The 25,736-nt window shown below is 39.4% G+C and overlaps 1 protein-coding gene across 7 annotated transcripts; it reads left to right on the top strand.

The window, feature by feature from the left end:
* The first annotated feature begins 548 nt into the window (after window positions 1-548).
* On the top strand, window positions 549-19,656 carry brwd3 (bromodomain and WD repeat domain containing 3). 7 transcript variants are annotated; one of them, XM_079870474.1, is made up of 40 exons: window positions 549-689; window positions 825-883; window positions 969-998; window positions 1,141-1,200; window positions 1,829-1,979; window positions 2,111-2,209; window positions 2,632-2,792; window positions 3,079-3,300; window positions 4,282-4,382; window positions 4,489-4,559; window positions 4,695-4,795; window positions 4,972-5,012; window positions 5,132-5,236; window positions 5,377-5,530; window positions 5,648-5,782; window positions 6,161-6,289; window positions 6,386-6,611; window positions 7,924-8,058; window positions 8,320-8,500; window positions 9,040-9,130; window positions 9,349-9,519; window positions 9,670-9,743; window positions 11,416-11,620; window positions 11,710-11,808; window positions 11,917-12,024; window positions 12,158-12,282; window positions 12,457-12,539; window positions 13,109-13,220; window positions 13,316-13,377; window positions 13,468-13,623; window positions 13,781-13,901; window positions 14,019-14,144; window positions 14,258-14,333; window positions 14,501-14,551; window positions 14,658-14,801; window positions 14,941-15,093; window positions 16,051-16,199; window positions 16,301-16,377; window positions 16,848-16,994; window positions 17,437-19,656. In XM_079870474.1, the coding sequence occupies exons 1-40, from the start codon at window positions 656-658 to the stop codon at window positions 18,111-18,113; spliced, it is 5,202 nt and encodes a 1,733-aa protein (XP_079726600.1). In that variant the 5' UTR covers window positions 549-655; the 3' UTR covers window positions 18,114-19,656. The 7 variants fall into 7 exon arrangements, with proteins under 7 accessions (XP_079726600.1, XP_079726601.1, XP_079726597.1 ...); XM_079870475.1 differs by having other exon boundaries at window positions 9,667-9,743; window positions 14,504-14,551; XM_079870471.1 differs by having other exon boundaries at window positions 9,667-9,743.
* The last annotated feature ends 6,080 nt before the right edge of the window (window positions 19,657-25,736 follow it).

Raw genomic sequence — 25,736 nt, 5'->3', positions numbered from 1 at the left:
TAAAAAATCAGAGGTATCATGGACATTACATAATGAAGTGAAACATGCAATAAAGAACTAACTAAAAAAACAACAACAGAGGGTGAATTATTTATACATATATCCAACAGGGTTACATTTTGTTAAAGAACTAAAATGTATGATGGATGTATTTTAACACTTATTCGATAAATGCACATTACATAATTGTATTACGTAATATTTATAACCCATTCCTTACATAACAGCATGTATATGGCACATTGATTGTAGTATGGAAATGTTCGGATGTTCAGAGTATGGAAATGTTCAACAGATCTTATGTTTAACCCACACACGCTAGACCTGTGATCCTCAATATGATGTTAAAGAAGGAATGCGCCCTTTTACTGCAATACATCTATGTTTTGGTTTCAACAAATCACCCAACAGGGACCAACACACCATGCAAAATGTCCGCCCGTGGAAATGGTGAGCTCACCTGTGCGCTCTCAGAGCGCCCCTGGCGGAGGAGCGCGGTACTGCACTGACACTGGCGTGCGGCCGCCGCGCGGGGGCGCTCAAACAAAGCAGCGCGAGCGGCGGCTGCAGGCCGAAACGCTGAGAGCAAATACAGCACAGGCCGCTCTTAGCAAGCAGAGCCTCACCAACCTCCATTCACCGCCCGGACCGGGCCATGGCGGCGGAACCGTGCTCGCAGATTGAAGCCGGTGGGCACCTCTCTGGCGTTTTTTCTGCGTCTTTATCGCTAGAAAGACTTTAAGCATTGTTTTAGCATTAGCCTGTGAGGCTAAGCTAGGCTAAGCTAAAGCTAATGATTGCTGTTGTTGTGTTTCTCTCTGCAGAACTTTATTACCTGATCGCCAGATTCCTGCAGTCAGGACCATGTCAGAAATCCGCTCAGGTGAGACGGAAAATGGCTTGTGAGTGTCGGTGTGTAGCAATGATTGTGTGTTACGGTGTGTGTGTAACTCTGTGTGTTTTTGTAGATGCTGCTGCAGGAGATGCACGAATATGAGGTGAGTTTCATGCCTCTTCTCCCACTCTAACTCGTTATTTCTCTCAAATATCCCAACATCAGCATCTCCTCCTCATCCCAGCGCGACTGCGTGTCTAAATCCCGCATGTGGTGTGTTTTCCCCCCGCTGTGTTTGTGTGCAGATCATTCCGAAGCGCTGGAGCTGGGATGGAAAGCTGTTTAAGCGAAGCTTTGAAGACTGGGTGAGATTAAATAAACTATCGCACACATACACGCACGTGAAGTACAGTACTAAACTCTCACAGGTGCTTGGCTTACTTATATTACAGTGCATTAAAGCACTGATGTGAGAACGTGGTGCTAGCGGCGAGGATTTGATTTTTATAATATACACGAGTCTATATTATAGTGCGGGAAAGTTTTGATTTTAGGAACTTCAATTTTAAGTATTTGTTTTGAAATGAAAGGCTTTGTACGTGCCGGCCGGGGGCGTTACTGCAGCGCAGATATATCGAGAGCGGATTGGTGGGTTGCTGCGTCAACCAAAGGCGGCAGCCAATCAAACCTCAGTTGCTACTTAGGAGACGAAAAAGATGGGTGGAGAAGGCGTCTGATTGGCTGAAGCTTGTGGAGGGGAAAGGGTGGTCTTTCGGGAATGATATGGGAAATGTTGGTGAAATAAAGCAAAATTCACGCTAGTTTATTACTATAATATAATCTTAAATTATAATAAAATACAATATATTCTTTAATACTATAATATAGTACGACTCATATTGTTATTTCTATGCCATTTTTAATCCTAATGCAAATAAGATTTGCTGTGTCTTTCAAAGCACCTTATGTATCAGTTACCTCTGTATGTTTCAGGTGTTGTTAAATCAGCACATACCTGCAGATTACCTGTTGCGTGTGTGTGAGCAGATTGGCCCACTGGTAGATAAACACATTCCTCCCAGTGTTCCTGGAGTACACAGTTTACTGGGCACCGGACGACAGTCTTTACTACGGACAGCGAAAAGTGAGATGTACTCAAGATCACTACATAGAGTGAACAATGAGAACCTTTCTCAGTTATTCTGTACTGTAAAGACTTGAGAATAGCACACAAACACATTAACACTTTCCCTTACGGTTTGTTCTCTCTCAAAGGTTCTTCTCATACAGTATGGAGTGGTTCTGCAGTAGTCGCCCTGCACAGGGGACGGCCCCCAGAACCACCTATAGACTGTGCCAAACCACCAAATATAGGTAAGTCCTGCTAACTAAATGGTGTAGGGTGTTGGTGCTGGCTGTTTTTGGGTTCAGTTTTAGGAATGACTAATTGGGTTTGTGCACAAAGTGTCGAATTGAAAATAGTGCTTCATGATAGCTGATTAAAGTAGGTATTAAATGATTATTTTTTTTTTTTTTACTTTGTTTATTCAAAATGTCATAACTCGCATCTCAAAATCCAATAAACGACCAATGGATAGAACCAAGTCCTTGTCCTAAACTTATTTCTTATTTAAGAATCATTTCATTGCGACTTCAGTGTTGTTGTTCTGTTGATGATCTGTTGTTGAATGAATTTCACTTATTTAGCATGCTATTTAGTGATAGAATAACGTCCATCGGTGTAGACCAGCTTCTGTTGTTCCGTTGATTGTAACAGTCTAAATCTCTCTGCTCAGTGTCAATCATGGGTGCTCGCCAAAAAACAGGAGTGGCTCGATTTGGCCACGCTTTCCCCTCCTGCACCTACCAGCACATGAAGATGCATCGGAGGATCCTGGGCCATCTCTCATCAGTGTACTGTGTGGCATTTGATCGCACTGGACGGCGCATTTTCACGGTAAAGAGGATGTGTGTAACACTCAGAAGTTTAGGATAGGGCATCAAATGGGCAGTAACTGGGCCTGATTTAGACATAAGAGTGAATTGTGTAATATTGTTGACTCCTGTCCTAGTTTAACATGCAGAGACAATTACAAGTCATGCACATGCCTTTTTGATGTCGTTTTCGTGCCATTGCTCAGTTTGCTGCTAAATACTAATGCAGGAAACGCTGGTGTCAGTAGTTTTGTAATGTTCTGTGTGTGCGCTTGTAATCAAGGTTTATGCACATGTGTTTCTGTCAGGGTTCTGACGACTGTCTAGTGAAGATCTGGGCAACAGATGATGGCCGTCTGCTAGCCACTTTGCGTGGACACGCGGCAGAGATTTCAGATATGACAGTGAATTTCGAGAACACGCTCCTCGCTTCAGCCAGTTGTGACAAGATCGTCCGCGTGTGGTGCCTGCGTACCTGTGCACCTGTGGCTGTATTGCAGGGGCACACAGCCTCCATCACCTCCATACAGGTCTGTGAACACAAGTTTTCTTTATAGAGGCACAAAGTCTCAAAACCTTCACCATCTCTGCTCCTCTCTGGTGGAATGAGCTGCCTACCTCCACACAAACATCACACCTTTTCTTTTTTCTTGCTTGATTCCTAATCTTAATATCTAATAAACTTGGCAGCTCTGTTTGCAATGTTTGAGATCTGCTCGCTTCACATTAAATGCTTTTCCACATGAACTCATCTCTGCGCTGTGAGTGTAGGTCGCTTATAACATGCATTTAGGAACGCAACATGCACCAACCAGTACTTGTAATGAGAAGTGGTTAAAAACCATTTGTTGTCAGCAAAAGAGAAACTTTAAGGGCTCTCTGCAGCTTTTTTGTCAAAATAAAAGTATGATGGCTTAATGTTTATAAATTAATATGATGGTTTAATGTTTATAAATTAAGACATCTAAAAATATAAATTGAAATTTTACAGTTGTACTGTAAAATAAGATTCTTTTTCGAATATTACCTATCATGCAGTGTGTAATATGGCTGTTTGTGAATGTAAAAGGTCTGCAGAGTTTTAAAGATCAACATGCACGACATAAAGTTAATGTCTCCTAAAAGATAGAATCGCTGAAACTGCTGAAATGAGTCGTCCATCTTTCCAAACAAGAGTAGAGAAGGCTCTCAGAAAGGAGGGGTTTTAACTTTAGAGAGACAATCTTCGAACAAACCATTTTCAGACTCTTTGAGAAATGAGGTGGTGTGCAATGTATATTTAAAAAAAGTAAGTGTTTTTTGACCTTGGATGAATGTAAACCTATTGTACTAGGAGACCTCAAAAACATAATTAGGATAGGATCCTTTAAATAGCATAATAGGGGCACTTTAAGTATTCTTTATTTTACAGTAACCCTCCCTCCCTCCCTAGAATGGTGATTGCTTTAGTAGGTAGCATTAATTCAGATGTTTTTGGTGCTTAAAGGATATTTCTCTGTCTGTCTCTGCAGTTTTCTCCATCAGCATTAGGTTCCTCTCGGTATCTGGCCACCACTGGAGCTGATGGCATGGTGTGTTTCTGGCAGTGGAACTCACTCAGTATGAAGTTTGTGTAAGTGTCATTTGTACGTTTTAAATGACACATTTTGTCTGAAGCCTGTGATTCACTTTTATTATTCAGAGTAACTTTGCAATAAGCTGTGTGTTTGTGTTTGCAGTGAAAAGCCTGTGAAGTTCATGGAACGTTCTCGTCCCGGAGTTCAGATATCCTGCAGCTCCTTCAGCTCTGGTGTGTTAACCCACACTTACACTCCAACTTCCAAACACTCAATGATCTGATTCAATTACACTTTTCATGTCTCTTTATTATCTTCTCATGATCAGAGTCAGATTATAATTCTGACATTGTGTCCTTTGACCCCAGGTGGAATGTTTCTGGCCACTGGAGGCACAGATCACATGATCAGAGTTTACTACCTCGGCACAGAGACGCCTGTGAAGTTTTCTGACCTGGACTCCCACACGGTGAGAGCGAGAGAAATAGAAAAGGAAGCAAGTGGACAGACAAGAAAGCAAGAGAGATAGTGATAGAAAGGAGAATAATAGACAGAAAAAACAGAACTTGTAAAAAATAATGTAGAATGGAAAATTTTAAAGATTTAAAAGTTTAATTAATTTTAATGCATGTTTTTGTTTTACAGGATAAAGTTGTTGCTATTCAGTTCTGCAATAACACCGACAGGTGAGTTTTTGATATGTTATGGTTCCTTTTGTGCTTGTTCATTGGGATGTACCATAATCTTTATTGATTTTTGGGTGTTTTTAAGTGTGTTTGTGTGTTGGCTGCCTCTGTATCTCCAGTCTCAGGTTTGTGAGTGGTAGTCGGGATGGTACGGCTCGGATTTGGCATTACCAACAGCAGGAATGGAAGAGTACTGTGCTGGACATGACCACCAGATTACCAGGGTCAGTGTGTGTTCTCAAGCACAGTTTGGACTGAATCTAATTGTTAACATTAAATATTGTTCTTTTGGAGAAAAAAAAAAAAATGTGGTCCTTGAATTGGATTTTTTACGTCTATGTGGACATATGTATTGTATTCACAGGAGTGCTGTGATATCAGGCGACGATAAATCGACAAAGTTGGTGGTGACCATGGTTGCGTGGGATCGTTGCGATCGTTCCATCATCACAGCTGTTTCAAACTGCCTCCTCAAAGTCTGGAGCTCAGCAAATGGCCAATTACTACATGTGCTGTCGGTATGTGTGTGTGAGAGGCAGAATTCAGTCTGTTCCTTTCGGTCCTTGTTTTGTAATTCATTGGAGGAACTTTCTGTGACTGTACGGATTATATAGGCAATGTTTATCTGTCCATAGGGTCATGATGATGAAGTGTTTGTTTTGGAAGCTCACCCCTTTGACTCACGGATATTGTTATCGGCTGGTCATGATGGTAACATATACATTTGGGACCTCAGCAAAGGCCAGAAGATCAGAAACTTTTTCAATATGGTGAGATGACATGACAGATCTGCAGTTTCAATTTAAGCTTATTAAAAAAATAGATGGACCTGTAAATATTACAGGTATAAATGACCTTTTAAAGTATATACATTTATTATAAATATATACATATTTTTTAAATAATAAAATGTATTAAAATAGAAACCAGTTGTTTTAAATTGTAATAATATTTAACAACATTACTGTTTATACCTTTATCAAATAAAATGCAGCCTTGGTGAACACAAGATTACTTTAAAAAAACTTTAAATAATATTACTGACCCCAATCGTTTGAACTGTAGTATATACTGTAGTGTCTAGATTTTGATAAAAGTACTGCTTATCACAGTCATTGAATTATTTTCTGTCTCTCTTTCTCTTTTAGATTGAGGGCCAGGGACATGGTGCTGTTTTTGATTGTAAATTTTCAATGGATGGGCAGCACTTTGCCTGCACAGACTCTCATGGTCATCTTCTCATCTTCGGCTTTGGGTGCAGTCAGCCTTATGAAAAGGTGTGTGTGTGTGTCATATTTTTGGTATTCTTTGCCTTATGTGCAGTTGATCGAATCCACTCTTGTTCACATTCCAATGCTTCTCTCTGCTTTCAGATTCTAGACCAAATGTTCTTCCATACGGATTTCCGGCCATTGATCCGGGACTCCAATAACTTTGTTCTAGATGAGCAGACGCAGCAGGCACCCCATCTTATGCCTCCGCCTTTCCTGGTGGACGTAGATGGGAACCCCCACCCACCTCGTTGCCAGCGCCTGGTGCCGGGAAGAGAAAACTGCAAAGAGGAACAGCTTGTGCCACAGCTCGGCTACATGGCTAATGGTAAATTTATCAGGTTTACATGGCTAATAACAATGACACAAAGCTTCGCTTCACGATTAATAAATTGTAAAGCCATAGTAATAATTAGTAATTATGTTTTAATTACTTTTTAAAATTATATTAGTCATAGATTTGCACAACTAATTATAGCCAAGTTAATAAATAATTTCTCAAGTAAGATGTAAGATAACATCCTGCTTTGCTCCATGGTAATGGAATTTCAGTTGCCTATACTATTGACATGTCATGATTCTTGATAAAAAATACCAATGCTACAGCAAAAACGCAGCCTTATTTTATATATCTAAAAAAAAAATCCAAATAAATTTTTAATTAAATAAAAATTATGGCATGTACTATTCAACACAAAATGCTGTGTGCTTTTTTTTTTACTAACCATAGCTGTAGCTACAAAATTGCTTGTCATTTTGTCCTTTTAAGCAGTCACACACCACTTGTGTGGCCCTGTTTACACATGGTATTAAGATGCGCTTTGTTCAATCGGATCACAAGTAGACGAGGGAGACGCATACCCGTTTACCCCTGGTGTTTTAATTCGTCTCTTTTGTCCACTTTCAACCACTTCTGTCTTGAGGGGAGGGTCTATAGGTGGGTAAATGTATAGGTTTCATAACTTTTGGTTTAATGGACAAAATAAGCTCGCACAATTTACATATGAACACGAAACGAGACGAGACGATGGAAAACATACGGAGTGTAGCAGCTTTCATTTCTGCTCTGACAGCCGCAAGACCAAGACCTGTTAGAAAGGGAATAGTGAGAGAACGTTGTGCTTGGTATGTTTTTCATCTTCAAACCAAACTTGGATCTTCAGCCAACAAAGTTTAAATCCCATCTGGCTAGTGCGCTTCCCGTAATGTCGCATTGGGTCAGTAGGCGGTCTTTTTGTGGCTGTTCAAACGCATTCGACCACATTAGCGCAAATACACTACGAATGCAATCCGGGCGAATGTGTTTTCGACTACCTCTGGAAGTTGTCGAAAGTGGACAAGCTCAAAATGTTTTAGACCCCGTTTACACCTGTATTTAGCGTCATCCGCTTATGTTCAGATCGATGAAAACTCAATTTAACTTATGACTTAATTATAACGACTTAATACCAGGGGTAAACAGGGCCTTTGGCTCAAATGTATTTCCTATTGAAAGCTATGAAGATGAGGACCTCATTAGGGTTCATTTTAAATGAAAACCTCCCTGTTCTTACTGTCATGTCATGTGTAGTCCTTTTATTCAAGGACTGGTCTAGTGTTTAGTCTAAATTAGCTTGTTGAGAGTCTTTTAATGTTTTTAGGTGATGGCGAAGTGGTTGAGCAGGTGATTGGCCAGCAGACCGCAGAGGATTCTCAGGAAGAAAGCCCATTGGATGACCTGATTAGGCAGCTCCAGCACCAGCAAGATGAGCATCGCAACCCAGGAAATCCTGCAGGTGAGAACAAGCCACAGTTAACCCTTTGAAATGTTTTACAGCATTCTCATTGGTTTGCTGGAGAATTTTCTTATGGTAAAATTATTACACATTCAAGAGGGAAAACTGCACAGAATGTAATTACTATAATATATGATTTGGAATTTGTTTTATATTAAAATGTATTTTGCATTTTAAGACTGGCACCTGTTGGCTTAAAGGTCACTTATGTGAAAGCTTTTAGTTTAGAGGTTGTGACACTTAAAGCTGTTGGATCAGTAGGTGCTGAAGTGGCAGGTGGTCCTCTATCACCCCCTAACGTTGGGCTTCGACGTAGCGGACAAGTTGAGGGTGTACGGCAGATGCACAACAATGCCCCCCGCAGTCAGATGGCCACTGAGAGAGACCTGTTGGCATGGAGCCGGCGCGTAGTGGTTAATGAAGTCCAGTCTGGCATTTTCAGGTACGAATATGACAATTAAACAGTTTTCAAATCTGAGATGTGATTAGTGTGGTCAAACTGAATTCAACTGGTAGTGCAATATTGTATGTATACAGTGTGTAGAATATAATGTTACATCCAGAATTTATTATTTAAAGTATAAACGCATATAAAACTAAGAGAAAAATAGATTGAATAAAGACGCAACATACTGAATGGATTAGTTTTGTGCTGGCTGTGCAACTCCGTTTCTGCCTCACTTTTGCAGATTACATATCTTTGCGTAATTTTTCTCAGGTTACGTAAGAGCAAACCATTAGTCAACGAAGCAAAAAAGCTAAAACTAGCAGCTACTATTGACCCAAACAATTGACCCCTTTGTCTGCAATCTAAGATAAAAGATAAGGATTTAAAAAAAAAAAAAAGTTATAAGATTTGAACAATATACATGACTTTTCCAGGTCTAGAAATCGCTTATGGACACTAAACTGTCCATGTAGGTTTCCTGTGAACAGCTTTGTGAGCTCAAACCCTGACGTGATGTGTTTGTGTTTGTTTAGAGTGATGGAGGACAGTAGGTTTGCTAAAGGAGAGGTGGAAAGGAATTTCTACAACATTGAGAAGAAGAGAAAATCTGCACCCACAACAGGAGTGAGTTTAATACACATATGCACACAAACAAAGATGTCAGATGTTGTTCATTTCTACTGTTTGTTACTGTCGTTTCTTTTTAAAGATACATTGATCTTGCCATGAAATTAGCCATAGATGCTGGTATGGCAATAAAAACAAACAAACACACAAACATAGTCACTTTTTACTGTGCCAGTCTAGAGTAAAAACCTCACTTTCTCCCCATCTATCTGTAGAGTGAGCCGGTGGGTAACAGCGTCCGCATGTTACGAAGGCCTCAGCGCAAGGCTCAGCAGAGGAGACACACATATCAGACCCGCTCGACTCGAGATAGGAGACGCAGCTCAAGCGTGCTCTCGTACACCCGTAACGAGGAAAGTGAGAGAGAGTCCGACAGTGAAGCAGAGGTAAGACAGCAGTTTGTGTTTGGCCTCAAACTCTGATCATCTTTAATCGGCCATCAAGATATACGTTTATTTTTTATTTTATTTTTTTCAGCGCTAGTTTTGAAATGCTTTATTAAATATGCAACATTTTTGTATGTGTGCACCTAGCAGGAAGAGGACCAGAATGAGAACAGTGATGGATCATCTGATGGTGAAGCTCAGTGGGAGAATGACAGTAGCTCCAGGTTCAGTCTCCAATTAGTCACATATATTTCACAACAATATCAATAATGCAAATGAAGCCTTGTGAAGTTGGTCTAGAACTGGCTTAGGTTTACATTTTTTCATTTTTAGTTTTTAACTTCATATGGAATTAAACAAAGTCTAACAACATGCATTTTATTTAGGGATTCACAATATATTGGCAGGTTTTTAAGATTTTATTTATTGGTATCATTCTTTCTTTTTTTTTTAAGGGTTACTTTACCCAAAAATGAAAATTCTGTCATCAATTACTCACCCTCACGTCGTTACAAACCCGTAACTTTCATTCATCTTCGAAACAAAATTGGAGATATTTTTAATAAAATCTGAGCGATTTCCATCCCTATCAGTTTATATGTGAATCAGAGCCTCAATTCAGTCTGTTCATCATCATCGAGTCTCTTCAGAAAATTTGGGCTAAACCGCTCCATTCATATCAATTAGATCGCGGCTCAGATTATATTAAATATTTTTTTGTGTGTTTCGAAGATGAACGAAAGTCTTAGGGTTTGAATTTTAATTTTTGATTGGACTAACTCTTTAACTTAAGTTATTTCTTAAAAACACACAAAAATTTGTAACACTGAATATACAGTGCTATGCATAAATTTAGACACCCATGCTAAAGTTGACTAAAAAGAGGAATAAAAAATCATCTTTTGGAAACTGAACTTAATGCCTTAATTTAAAAAATTAGGAAAAATCCAACCTTTAAGGACACCAATTTTCTTTGTGAATGAATAATGTACCGTAAATAAATAAATGTTCTTCCTTAAAATACAGGGTGCATAAGTTTGGACACCCCTATGTTAAATTCCCATAGAGGCAGGCAGATTTTTATTTTTAAGTATTTTTTTTTATTATTTTTTTAGGATACTATGCATCCTGATAAAGTTCCCTTGGCCTTTGGAATTAAAATAGCCCCACATCATCACATAGCCTTCACCATACCTAGAGACTGGCATGGTTTTATTTCAGTTAGCCTAATAGCTAGTTTGATTTGCATTGAGAGATGATCTTATGGAAAGTACTCCATGCCAATCTCTAGGTATGGTGAAGGCTATGTGATGATGTGGGGCTATTTTAATTCCAAAGGCCAAGGGAACTTTATCAGGATGCATAGTATCCTAAAAAAAATAATAATAAAAAAATACTTAAAAATAAAAATCTGCCTGGCTCTATGGGAATTTAACATAGGGGTGTCCAAACTTATGCACCCTGTATTTTAAGGAAGAACATTTATTTATTTACGATACATTATTCATTCACAAAGAAAATTGGTGTCCTTAAAGGTTGGATTTTTCCTAATTTTTTAAATTAAGGCATTAAGTTCCATTTCCAAAAGATGATTTTTTATTCCTCTTTTTAGTCAACTTTAGTATGGGTGTCTAAACTTATGCATAGCACTGTAATTTTTAGCAATTCTCAAATTGAACATTCATTAGGCAAAATAGTAAAATTACTATAAAAGTAGTACTCTTGTATATTTATTAATACATTTTTTGTTTGTTTATAGCAATCTTTCAGAATAAGTTGATTTAGTGTTTAACTTAAAAGTCAGTGAAGTTAATGACAATTAGCTGTTTGATCATGGTTTGCATCTTTTGATTTTGCTGTTTATTTTGCTCTTTCCTGTTTGAATCTGTTTTACAGTGACTCTTCCAGTGAGTATTCTGATTGGACGGCAGATGCGGGAATCAACCTCCAGCCCCCCAAACGAACAACCAGAAGGCCGGCCCCTGTCGCCGGGAGCAGTAGCTCTGAGGATGAGGAAGGGACAGGGCAGGGAGAAGGGGAGGCTGAGAGAACGAGTAGACGGACTGAAAAGAAAAAGAAACTGAAACAGACTAAACAGCGGGTGAGCATCCATTCATCATTCATTCATCCATCCATTATCATTCATTCATCCATATTTTTTCTATTATAATAATGTGTGTCCGTGTTTAGTCTGTGCCTGCTGGAGAATTAGAGGAATGGTTGCCCCCCTCTTGGATCATGGAAACAATTCCAAGACGATCACCTTTCGTACCTCAAATGGGAGATGAGGTGAGTTCCTTTAAATATAGACATGCTCACTAAATGACCAGAAATAAGTACAAGGATTTGCATTATGCATGCATCTTTCTGCAGTCATTTCTCTCTGTCTCTCTGTAGTTGATATATTTCCGTCAGGGTCATCAAGCATATGTCCGAGCCGTGTGTCGTGCCAAAACCTACAGCATGAATCCTCAGAAACAGCCCTGGAACCGCTTGGATCTCAGGGTAAGAAGTTCATTTCCTCTCTCATGATCATTCTCACATGTTATTAGGCATAATCTGGTCTGCATCACACGTGGTTGACCCATTCTGCAGGCAGACCAACAGGAACATGTATGTTGTTTGTTTGTTCTCTTAGGATCAGGAGTCTGTAAAAGTAGTGGGTATTAAATATGAAGTCGGGCCGCCAACTCTGTGCTGCCTCAAACTGGCCTTCCTGGACCCCACCTCAGGGAAAATGACCAATGAATCCTTCAGCTTGAAGTATGCATGCTTATATTTGCAAAAACACACACTGGCACATTTTGTTAGATTTTTTGTTAGATTTAAAATAAAAAATACTAAAATACTGATTAATAAATTTAATATGGATGTTAGGATAAGATTCTTCATGAATATGAGATTGTAAATGATGGCTGTCTCTATCTCTCTCTTTAGGTATCATGATATGCCTGATGTCATTGACTTTCTGGTGCTACAACAGATTTATAATGAGGCCAAAGCACGAAACTGGCAACCTGGTGTGTTTGTGTTTTAAATTGTGGTGCATGCAAGAGTTGCTATAAAAAAATTTGCACTGTTTTTGCACTGAGGCTATAAATGATGCCTCAAATCATGTGGTTTGTTGAAGAGAGGTGCGCTATTACTTTTCGTGATTGAGCTTACAATTTGCACTTCGCTATGTTTTCCAATTTCCACACACACTACGCTTCAGATCACCAGTGACAGACTTATGCGTGCTGTTATTATTAGATAATTATATTTTGCAGCAGCCCACAATCCATTTATTTATCCTGACTTTATGCAGATTACAGATCTTTAGCCTGAGCCATACAAGAATATCATAGAGACTTGTGGGTGGGCTTTTTTGATTTGAGCCAGTAAACGACCACCCAGAACATGCTATTAAATGCATAGCATCATGCTATAAAACACCCAGAATGCCTTAGTGACTGCATAGCATAGGTTATTATTCTATTAATGCTGTTGTGGTAAAGACAAACGTGTGTAGGTTTCTGATATGTAATGTTATGATGATCATAAATTAACATGTAATTTGCAAATAACAGTGATGTATATGTGTGTGCAGGTCACCGTTTCAGGAGCATCATTGATGATGCCTGGTGGTTTGGTTCTGTGGAGTGTCAGGAGCCATTTCAGTCTGAATATCCAGACAGCCTGTTTCAGTGCTACATTGTCAGGTACATGGGTTTGATACCCGCTTTACCAGAGTATGAAGTTAAACCTTTTGCTGATTATTGCTGTAAGTATCAATAATTTGTGTGTTATTTTGCAGGTGGGATAATGGAGAGAGAGAGAAGATGAGTCCGTGGGATATAGAGCCCATACCTGAAGAAGGTACTGACACACTTTACTTCACCCATGAGCTCTGACAGTAAATAAGCATCACATTCTGGCATGTCTAATGGTGTGATTGACTGTCCACAGCTCAAGTCCCAGAGGATACTGGGGACAGTGTCCCGGTCACAGAGGACGAGCTTCAGTCCCTACTGTACAGCCCACGGGAGGGAGAGTGGGGGCTGCACACACGAGATGAGGAGTGCGAGAGAGTAATCACGGCCATAGATCAGCTGCTAACACTCGGTATCACAAGTGCACACAAACCAGCTACTTTCAGTATTAATTTAAAAACTGATTAAAATTCAGTAAAACAGTCATTTTGTGAAACATTGTGATTTAAAATATCTATTCATAATATAGCATGTTCCTTGCTTTAATTTTATTCTTGTGTGTTTTACAGATGTGGCAAAGGCGTTCTCCTGCCCTGTAGATTTGAGGGAATATCCGCTGTACTGCACTGTTGTGGCCTATCTCACTGACCTCAGCACGATCAGAACAAGATTAGTGAACCGTTTCTACAGGTATACTCAGTCCTTTACCTCACTGATAGCATTATCAGACAAAAATGAGTGCCCCGTTCTTCCAGGTACACACACAGACAACTGCTGGAGTTCTGACGCCTCTGTTTGTATGTGTAGGCGAATCTCGGCACTTATGTGGGAAGTGCGTTACATCGAACACAATGCTCGAACTTTTAACGAACCACAGAGCCCCATTGTCACAGCAGCGAAAACGGTCAGCGACGTCCTGCTGCGTTTCATCAGGTCAGAGAAAACACAATCACTTTCACATTTTTACATTATGATCCCCCTGGTTCACCTGCTGGGCTCAGTGACCATGCTGAGATTTTTCAATTTTATTGTACATGTATCTGTAGGGATCAAAGTTGTACAGATATTTTGGATCTGCACAATAAGATGAAGACTGAATTCAGCAGTGCAGAAGAGGAAGAGGTGAGCTTGGGAGTCTGTGTGTGTGAATTATGTGTGTACAGAGCTCAACAATAAGTATGTCTACAGACCCAGGACCAGTGTCCCTAAGCTTTGGGAAAGCTGCGGCCTGGTGTATATATTTTAGTGTGAAGATGATGAACTCTTCAGTGTCTTTGTTTGTTTTCTAGGAGACTGTGGATGTGGACTCGGACACTCCCGGCACCTCCACTGGTCAAAGGGTGAGACAATTCAAGCACATGCATGTTCAATTAAGCTTTGTAATCTACTTATTATGAAAGCGTTATAGTACCAGGTGTTTTCTTTAACCCCTCCCATCATTTACAGAGGTCCAGTAATGTGCCTCAGAAGCGTGGCGTGGTCCTAGATATAAACGCATGGCACAGACAATGCAAAGAGCTTGTGAGGAGAATGATGGCAAGCCCAGATTCAGAACCGTTCCGCCAGCCTGTTGACCTCTTCATCTACCCGGTAGCTCATTCTTCCCTCTACGTTCTATCATTCCTTTCCTTCCTTTACTTTTCGTCTTATCCCTTTAACGTGATGTCTGTCACTTCTTGTATTCCATGTTGGAAATCTTTCAGATCTAATCTTTTTCTCTCTGTATCAGGATTACCGTGATATTATAGACACTCCTATGGATTTGGGCACAGTCTCTGAGACCCTGATGGGTGGGAACTACGAGAATCCCATAGAGTTTGCCAAAGATGTGCGGCTTATCTTCAGTAATTCAAAGGCCTACACGCCCAACAAGAAGTCTAGAGTAAGACCAGCACCCTTTTTTCCAGCTCTCCCACAATCACACTCATCACTCTTATAATCAAGCAATACTTCAATATTATATACCATAATATGTTAGGACGTTGTTTAGCTGTTTTAAATTCACTGTAAACCACAGCTTCATGGGGCTTATTGCTTTTATAAAACAATTAGTCCATAAAAATATTTATGTTAATATTTGGGCGCAGTGGTGCCGTAATACTGATCTAATGAGGTCACAGGTGTATGGTTGTGGAGTATTTTACAATGGCTTCAAACGTGGCTCAACCAATCAGAATCAATGCCTGGAACTATCAGTTTTATAAACATTACTTTTACATTACATTACTTTACAATGAATGAAATAATGAGATGTATTTATTTTCTTACTACATGTACACTACCGCTCAAATGTTTGGTGACAGCCTATTCAGATTAACTTTTTATTCATTAAAGAATTCTGAAAAAATGTTTCCACAAAAATATCAAGCAGTACTGTTTCCAACTTTGATAATAATATGAAATGTTACTTGAGCAGCAAATCAGCATATCAGAATCATTTCTGAATGATTATGTGAGACTGGAGTAATGATGCTGAAAATTCAGCTTTGCCATCACAGGAATAAATTGCATTTTTAAATATATTTAAACGATTACGAATATAATTGCTTTAATAATATTTCACATTATAACCGTTTTATTTTAATCGCATATATGCAGCCTTGGTGAGCATAAGAGACTTATTTCAGAAACATAAAAACTACTTCTATACTATTAACGGCCCCAGATTTTGAAGAGTAGTGTATATGGTTGATATACATTTTTTTTCTAATATTGTTGTGCTATTAAAGATACCTTTTATATATTAACTAAAACAGTATATTGCATTCATGCATAAAGTATCTTTTAGGCCTTTTGACAGTTGATCCACTGTATGACTCTGATATTGCTTTTTATTTAGATCTACAGTATGACTCTGAGTCTGTCGGCGTTCTTTGAGAATCAAATCATTCCCATAATCTCAGACTACAAATCTGCTGTTCAGAATCAGCGTAGGAGTCAACAGAGACTCAATTGCAGCAAGAGATTGCAGAGTTCCCATCCCAACAGGTAAAACATGTACACTCAATGTCAAATCATGGTACAGAGTCCACACAGATTGTTCTTTTTCTTTTTTGTTGATCCGTTTTAAACTTTTGTGTTTTCGACAGCCCCAAAGGAAAACAGAAATCTGTAAAGAAAACCTCCCTGATGACTCCAAAGTCCCGCTCAAGGAAATCCTCTCAAGGTGTGTAAAAGTCTTAGAGATGTTGTAATTACCAGTGGGAACTTGGGTTTTCTTTGATCCCTGACTTTCCAAATTGGGGTTGTCTCAAATCAACAATAATGGTAGAAATAGAAATGTTAATGATTATTTTATATATATATATATATGAAGACTTCTGATGCAAAAGCCTCTAAGTGCCATCTGAAATTTTCTTCTAAAATTTGTATTTTTATCAAGCTCGTATATTTAAGTTCAGTAATTTCACTTTAATGACAATTAATAGGTAAATTTAATTCCCATTAAAGTGAAATAAGTGAACATAAACAAACAAGCTTGATAAAAATGATCATTCTAGAAGGAAATTTCAGATGGCACTTAGAGGCTTTTGCATCTGAACTCTTCATACATATATATATAGTTTAGTAGTAGTCAGCTAGTGAGACGCCACCTTTTTTTTTCATGGGAGACTCAGTGTTTGCTTCTTTCACCAGATTTGAGTGTTGCACAAGCTGATGAAGACAGTCAGCCTTCCTCTTCATCCTCATCCTCTTCCTCCTCATCTTCCTCGTCCTTTTCATCAGAGCATGCAGGAGCCGACCGAGTTACACGCAGCCGAGGTACACCAAGCAAAACCTCAGGTACACAAACAAACATGCTCTACCACTCAAAAGTTTGGGGTCAATACTTTGTTGTTTTTTTAAAAGAAATTAATACTTTTATTCAGCAAAAAAATGTATTATGCTGATCAAAAGTGACAGTAAAGACATTTCTCATGTTACAAAAATTTCCATTTAAAAAATGTGCTGTTCTCACATCAAAGAATCCTGAAAAAATGCATTTGTGTCAGCAAATCAGCATATTAGAATGATTTCTGAAGGGTCGTGTGACGCTGAAAATTCAGCTTTTCATAATGAATAGATTAAATTTTAAAACTAATTAGAATAGAAAACAAAACATCATTGTTTTTACCGTATTTTTTTATCAAATGCAGCGTTGGTGAGCATAAGAGTGTATAATGCATATTGCAAAGAATTTTTTACCTCCTGATATTGACTGATATTGACTGATATTGTGTCCCAGGTGGCAATGACTGCCTGCCAAATGGAGGTCGAAGTTCACGTAGGAGAGGAGCAGTGTTAACAGAAGAGGGAGAGGTCTCTGAATGTGAGAGTACCAGCTCGTCCTCCTCCTCAACATCCGCATCGTCCTCCTCCAAAACCTCGTCGTCTTCGTCCGAGAGCGACGACAGCGGTACTGAGGTGGGCGGCTTTGCAGACGGCGGCGATCATGACTACAGCAAAGCCCCGCAACAAAAACAGAAAGGAAAAGAGCCAGCAGCCTCTGTCGATAACGCAAAACGAAAGCGCAAAGGAGAAGAGCAGACAACAGAACCTGAGAAGCGAGCGCGGCGGGCGGACGAAAAAGAAGAAGAGGAGCCTGAGGAAGAGGAAGAACCAGATGAAGAGGAGGAACCTGAGGAGGAAGAAGAGGAGCTGGATGAGGAAGAGGAGGAGTCTGAGGATGAAGACCTCATTTCATCATCAAAAACTGGAAGTCAGAGGTCAAATCAAAGGACTCCAAAGTCAGGGCGGGTTAACACTCGTAACCAGGGACGAAGGACTGTTCTATACAATGATGACTCTGAAGAGGAGGGGTTGACGACAGACCCTCTGAATCTAGGAATGTCACGTTCTGGAAGGGTCCGTCGCATGACTGAACGTGCGAGGGTTAGCCATCTTATGGGCTGGACACACTGACATTTTATCCTCACTACAGCGATACTGCAGGGATTTTGTTTTTAGTACTGTCTTTTTGTGACTTGTTTTTTTTTTTTTTTTACTATTGTTGTCTCCGAGACTTGATGTTCATGACTCTTCCTGGACTGTGGTGCTTTTTCTTCTCTGGTGTTCACGGAAACTATCTTGCCATCAACTAATTCGCCACCTCTGCCTTATTCTAGTCCGGAGTGGTCCTTCCTTCCTTCCTTCCTTTTTTCCTCCCTCCTGAATGACTTTGATTCCCATCATGGTTCTTTTGGTTTCCATTTTCCAGTCATAAAGATGGTGCTGCTCTCCTCACTTTCTCCATCTTGCGTTCGTTTCATACTTTTTTTTTTTTACACAGGGGGGTCATTGAGAACACTTAAGTTTACCATATAATTCAGCTGACTTGACTTTACTATTAAATCAGGTAATGCATTTACCTCTGTTCAATAATATAATACATTTTTGTCATATGATTTAGTGGAGGTGCAACCTCTGAGATGCATTAACTACTTCCAGATCACTTGTGCTACTCCTCGTCCATTAAAGTACAGACACGAGGAGGATTATGTGAAGCGTAGGAGAAAATGCACTTCTCCTCTTGTTCAAATACACAAAAACACTTCAGACTGTTTTTACAGAATATATTTATATTTTTCCACTCTTGTATGATACACTTTGATTCATTTTTATCTTGCAGTAAGGATAATATTAGTATTGATGATGTTTGCACATTTTATGTCAAGTATACGTGGCAGCTGATTGGTTGAAATGAGGTGATGTCTGAATCCTGGACTCTGGTTCAAATATAATGTAAATTGAAGCCGGTGCCCTCAAGCTATCCGAGGAGCATCAGAATGGTTATTTTTTATCTTTTTTTCTTCTGTACCATTATCATGGAAAACTGAAAAGACTGTTATGTTTTGGACAAGGGAGACAAGAAAATGATCTGGTGCTCATTTAATCCATATTAGAGTGTTTTTCATTGGTGTATTTTCAGGATCATGAATACAAAGCATAAATTGAAGAGATCATGAGTTGAATCTGAGTTTGGTTTGTGGTGTTCAAAGGGTGTATACAAAAATGTGATTAACACACTGGTACATATCTCTTTCTCTCTGTTTTGCCCTTCTTTTACCTTTTTCTGTTTATCCCTCTTTTCTCACTTTATTTTTTCCTGTCTCTATGGCACTGTAATGGAAAACACTCTCTCCATCCAGTCCCTAATCTGCTTTTCCTCACCTGTTTGAAAGACTTTTCCCAGCCAATCAGGATACAGCATTAACCTCCTCAGGCTCTGTGCTTAGAAAAGATTTGACCAGACTGAGTTTATTTTGTCTATTCTTTTCATCTCTCATGGCATTTTTTTTTTTTTTGTAAGTGTGTGTGTGTCAGGGATCTGTTGTCATTGGGTGACAAAGCCTGGATCTGTTCAGTGACACTGATGGTGAAGATGGTCATGATGTTAGATGTCATAAGCTTATGTCTGTTTATTTGTTTTGTATGGGTTTTTTTTATAATAAAGGTGTAAAACTGTGATTAGGCTCTACTGTCTGATCTATATAGTGTGGGTGTCTCTCTCTCGCTAATATAAATAAATATATATATATACACTATTAGGAACACCTGTTCAATTTCTCATTAATGCAATTATCTAATCAACCAATCACATGGCAGTTGCTTCAATGCATTTGTGGTCCTGGTCAAGACAATCTCCTGAACTCCAAACTGAATGTCAGAATGGGAAAGAAAGGTGATTTAAGCAATTTTGAGCGTGGCATGGTTGTTGGTGCCAGACGGGCTGGTCTGAGTATTTCACAATCTGCTCAGTTACTGGGATTTTCACGCACAACCATTTCTAGGGTTTACAAAGAATGGTGTGAAAAGGGAAAAACATCCAGTATGCGGCAGTCCTGTGGGCGAAAATGCCTTGTTGATGCTAGAGGTCAGAGGAGAATGGGCCGACTGATTCAAGCTGATAGAAGAGCAACATTGACTGAAATAACCACTCGTTACAACCGAGGTATGCAGCAAAGCATTTGTGAAGCCACAACACGCACAACCTTGAGGTGGATGGGCTACAACAGCAGAAGACCCCACCGGGTACCACTCATCTCCACTACAAATAGGAAAAAGAAGCTACAATTTGCACAAGCTTACCAAAATTGGACAGTTGAAGACTGGAAAAATTTTGCCTGGTCTGATGAGTCTCGATTTCTGTTGAGACATTCAAATGGTAGAGTCAGAATTTGGCGTAAACAGAATGAGAACATGGATCCATCATGTCTTGTTACCACTGTGCAGGCTGGTGGTGGTGGTGTAATGGTGTGGGGGATGTTTTTTTGGCACACTTTAGGCCCCTTAGTGCCAATTGGGCATCATTTAAATGCCACGGCCTACCTGAGCATTGTTTCTGACCATGTCCATCCCTTTATGACCACCATGTACCCATCCTCTGATGGCTACTTCCAGCAGGATAATGCACCATGTCACAAAGCTCGAATCATTTCAAATTGGTTTCTTGAACATGACAATGAGTTCACTGTACTAAAATGGCCCCCACAGTCACCAGATCTCAACCCAATAGAGCATCTTTGGGATGTGGTGGAACAGGAGCTTCGTGCCCTGGATGTGCATCCCACAAATCTCCAATTTGAAAGGGGGTCAAACACAGTATTAGTATGGTGTTCCTAATAATCCTTTAGGACAGGTGAGTGTATATACAGTGCTATGCATAAGTTTAGACACCCATGCTAAAGTTGACTAAAAAGAGGAATAAAAAATCATCTTTTGGAAATTGAACTTAATGCCTTAATTTAAAAAATTAGGAAAAATCCAACCTTTAAGGACACCAATTTTCTTTGTGAATGAATAATGTATCGTAAATAAATAAATGTTCTTCCTTAAAATACAGGGTGCATAAGTTTGGACACCCCTATGTTAAATTCCCATAGAGGCAGGTAGATTTTTATTTTTAAGTATTTTTTTTTTTTTTTTTTTTAGGATACTATGCATCCTGATAAAGTTCCCTTGGCCTTTGGAATTAAAATAGCCCCACATCATCACATAGCCTTCACCATACCTAGAGATTGGCATGGAGTACTTTCCATAAGATCATCTCTCAATGCAAATCAAACTAGCTATTAGGCTAACTGAAATAAAACCATGCCAATCTCTTGGTATGGTGAAGGCTATGTGATGATGTGGGGCTATTTTAATTCCAAAGGCCAAGGGAACTTTATCAGGATGCATAGTATCCTAAAAAATAAATAAAAATAAATACTTAAAAATAAAAATCTGCCTGCCTCTATGGGAATTTAACATAGGGGTGTCCAAACTTATGCACCCTGTATTTTAAGGAAGAACATTTATTTATTTACGATACATTATTCATTCACAAAGAAAATTGGTGTCCTTAAAGGTTGGATTTTTCCTAATTTTTTAAATTAAGGCATTAAGTTCAATTTCCAAAAGATGATTTTTTATTCCTCTTTTTAGTCAACTTTAGCATGGGTGTCTAAACTTATGCATAGCACTGTATATATATATATATATATATATATATATATATATATATATATATAGGCCTATATTTAAAACATATTTTGCCAAATTTCTTTGAGACCATAAGCCACAGTTTTAGTTTGGATGTCCTGTAAAGACTACATTCAGGGATTTTCAAAGATACCAAATGTTTGGAGGTTTCACCATGACAACTCCCTCTCCTTGGTCTTTAAATTTTCGATGTAAAATAAGTCTTTGATGTCCCCAGAGTGTGTATTGTGAAGTTTTAGCTCAAAATACCCCACAGATATTTTTATATAGCATGTTAAAGTTGTCACTTTTTGAGGGTGAGCAAAAACGCACCGTTTTTGTGTCTACCCCTTTAAATGCAAATGAGCTGCTGCTTCCGAAACAGAGGGCGGAGCTTCAACAGCTTGTGTCCTTTTACCTCACACAGACATGCACTGAAAATTTCAAAACCTTTTATTAGCCTTTTATGTTCAACCCGAAGTCAGAAAGATGGAGAGTCTCAAAAGAAGACCTGACAACATGTAGACAACATTTCTGAATGGTTAGTTGGTGAATTTATGTAGCTTATGTGTAGTTATCTTCTAGTCATTAATTAGCATATTCTGTCTTGATAATCTTTAAATCGTGTTCTGGGGCGGGGTTTATGTAAATTTTAGGGTTCATGATGTCACTAACCTGGGAGGAATGTTGTGTAATCCCTACTAGCCGTTTGCTGTAGTCCTTAAAAAGCGATTTCTTTAAAATAAAATATCTCCCTTTGCTTTGAACTTTGAGCGTCACAGCTTTGCAAATGTTGTTTATGCTCAAACAAGTTATGTCCTACTTAAATAGGACTTACATTGACTGAATGACTAAATCCAGCACTCTTATGGGACTATGATAATATTTTGTAATTATCATTTAAATCTGATTTATTTTTACATTATTGCTTGTCGTAAATTAACATTGCCAAAAAAGAAAAAAAATTGTGAGATTTCAAATCAGAATATGACTTTCTGTTATGAGACATGAATCAGTTTCATACATGTCCACTGTAGAGGACACCTGGACATGCTTATCAGGCATTTTAGGGAGACATAAGTGAATAGGGAATATATTATATATCAATATTTCTGTGAAATATTATGAAAATGTTGCCAAGTTATTACTCTCATTATTATAGCTACTAATTTTTTCATTACATGTCACCCAAAGAACACATTAAAATGCAAATTAGAGACAATGGATAGATACATCGTATATAATGGGAAACCCCATTTCTGGCCATGTTTAAAAAGTAAAATAGTAAATCAAATCATTCTCTAATATTTTTCATAGTTGTGCATGTCTTTGTGCATAGTTTGGTTCAGGTGGAAGTTTCCTGGAGCTGTTGAAGGCCTGAAAACCCTGATTTACATCAAACGCCTATTAAATGCAGTCACATACAAAATGTAAAATATAAACATCTTTTACCAACATTACCTATTCTTGTATCTGTTATATATATAAAAAAAAAAGCCTGGAACCTAAAATTTGACTGGTATAGGCTACTGTATATAAAAATGTAATAAAAAAAACATTGTTTTGGTTATAAAGTCTTGTTTTCATTTTCTTATTAACTGAGTCTTGGACTGCATCTGAAATCGCACACTCTCTTGAGTAGGTAGCCTACTTATTGAATAATTACTTCACAACTGCTAAAAAAGTTTGTTCTATATATGAGTAGTCTATGTGTAGTATGCAGGGGTTAAAGTGGGCTGGAACGGCCCAGAACTGGGAGAGCGGGGCACAACCTAACGTGGGGCTAGTTGTAACACCCTTGATTTAAATACGTCCAAACATGCTAGCATGACGAAACTTAGTGTATTTACTAGATGCCATATCAACAATCTAAAGAAAAAATTGCGCCAAAATTTAAATCTTTGTAAGATACCAAAGTCTCCGGAACGCACACCAACGTCTCCGGAAAGGACACCACCGTCTACGGCACAGATACCAAGGTCTCCGGAAAGGACACCACTGTCTCCAGCACGGACATCAAAGTCTCCGGAACAGACACGAACGTCTCCGGCACGGACACCAAAGTCTCCGGAATGCACACCAGCAATGTCTCCAGAACTGACACCTACGGCACGGACACCAACGTCTCCGGCACCGACACTAACGTCTCCGGAACGGACACCATCGTCTCTGGAATGGACACCAACGTCACCAGAACGGACACCATCGTCTCTGGCACGGACACCAAAGTCTCCGGAAAGGACACCAAAGTCTCTGGAACGGACACCACCGTCTCTGGCATGGACACCACTGTCTCCGGAAAGGACACCAACGTCTCCGGCACGGACACCAACGTCTCCGGAAAGGACGCCACCATCTCTGGCACGGACACCAACATCTCCGGAATGGACACCACCGTCTCCGGAATGGACACCACCGTCTCCGGAATGGACACCACCGTCTCCGGCACGTCTCCGCCGTCTCCAGCACAGACAAGTGCACGGACACCACCATCTCCAGCACGGACACCGGCACAGACACCACCATCTCCGGAAAGGACACCACCGTCTCCAGCATGGACACCCAAGACTCCGGAAAGGACACCACCATCTCCAGCATGGACACCAAAGTCTCCGGAATGGACGCGAACGTCTCCGGCATGGACACCAACATCTCCCGCATGGACACCAACGTCTCCAGAAAGGACACCACCTTCTCTGGCACAGACACCACCGTCTCCGGAAAGGACACCAAAGTCTCCGGAACGGACACCACCGTCTCTGGCATGGACACCACCGTCTTCGGCACGGACACCACTGTCTCCGGAAAGGACACCACCGTCTCTGGCACGGACACCAACGTCTCCGGAAAGGACACCACCGTCTCCGGCACGGACACCAAAGTCTCCGGAACGGACACCACCGTCTCTGGCATGGACACCATCATCTCCGGAATGGACACCATCGTCTCTGGCATGGACACCACCGTCTTCGGCATGGACACCAAAGTCTCCGGAACGGACACCACCGTCTCTGGCATGGACACCACCGTCTTCGGCATGGACACCATCATCTCCGGAATGGACACCATCGTCTCCAGAAAGGACACCACCTTCTCTGGCATGGACATCACCGTGTTTGGCACAGACACCACCGTCTCCGGAAAGGACACCAAAGTCTCCGGAAAGGACACCAAAGTCTCTGGAACGGACACCAACGTCTCCGGAACGGACACCATCGTCTCTGGCATGGACACCAACATCTCAGGAAGATATATAAATATATTAATTGTGTGCTAGTGACGACAGGAGAAAAAAAAACTTTCACCACCCACTGTCTCCGGCACAGACACCAAAGTCTCCGGCATGGACACCAAAGTTTAAACGTTTAAATGTAGGCTAAGTATTGGGTTTCAACTTACACAAATATCTAATGATACAAATGTAAAAACAAAACAAAACAAAAAAACCTTTAAGCCGTTCAAATGTTGACTTAAACTAAACGCTATAGGCCTATAGCTTATATGGACCGTGAACATATTTCTAAAGTTTGTGAACCCTGTTTTTTTTTTTTTTTTTCAGACAGTTTAATATAACTTTCAAAAAGTATAATAGCCTTATATATACACAGATATATACACTTATATTTCCAACAATGTAACATGCATTTAAGAGAAATACAAATGTTTCACATATAATGCTCTAAAGAACTGCATAGCATCATAAAACATCAATAAAAAATTAAACATCAGCTATTGTACACTATATAATGAGCGTTAAGGATAACATTCATAACAAAAACATTAAATTAAAATATATTCACATATTAAAGAGGAGGAAGAAAGAAGAGAGAGGAAAAAAGATAACAGAAAAAGGGTATATGTGAATAGTCAAAATAAAAAAAGGAATTTAATTATTTTGTAAATGTCCATAACTAGTTGCTTTACGACTTGAAAGACCTTGTAAGGTTTCATAATAAATCTTTATGTCAGCCATAGATGATATTGGGTATCCATTCAGAACATTTACATTTGTTTATGTGAAACTTACCAAGTATATTATAAGATTTAACATAAAAATGTGATTCTTGTCTATATCTTTTTTTT

The sequence above is a fragment of the Squalius cephalus genome, assembly GCF_949319135.1.
Source record: "Squalius cephalus genome assembly, chromosome: 5".
Classification (NCBI taxonomy): domain Eukaryota; kingdom Metazoa; phylum Chordata; class Actinopteri; order Cypriniformes; family Leuciscidae; genus Squalius; species Squalius cephalus.
This window is presented reverse-complemented; position numbering and strand designations above follow the sequence as displayed.

What these genes read in the sequence shown, in the direction of transcription:
- brwd3 (XM_079870470.1), top strand. Translation starts at nt 656, where the DNA reads ATGGCGGCGGAACCGTGCTCGCAGATTGAAGCCG. An exon ending in AATGAATCCTTCAGCTTGAA is followed by an intron (nt 12,283 to 12,456) that starts GTATGCATGCTT and finishes CTCTCTCTTTAG; the next exon opens with GTATCATGATATGCCTGATG. An exon ending in AGCACGAAACTGGCAACCTG is followed by an intron (nt 12,540 to 13,108) that starts GTGTGTTTGTGT and finishes ATGTGTGTGCAG; the next exon opens with GTCACCGTTTCAGGAGCATC.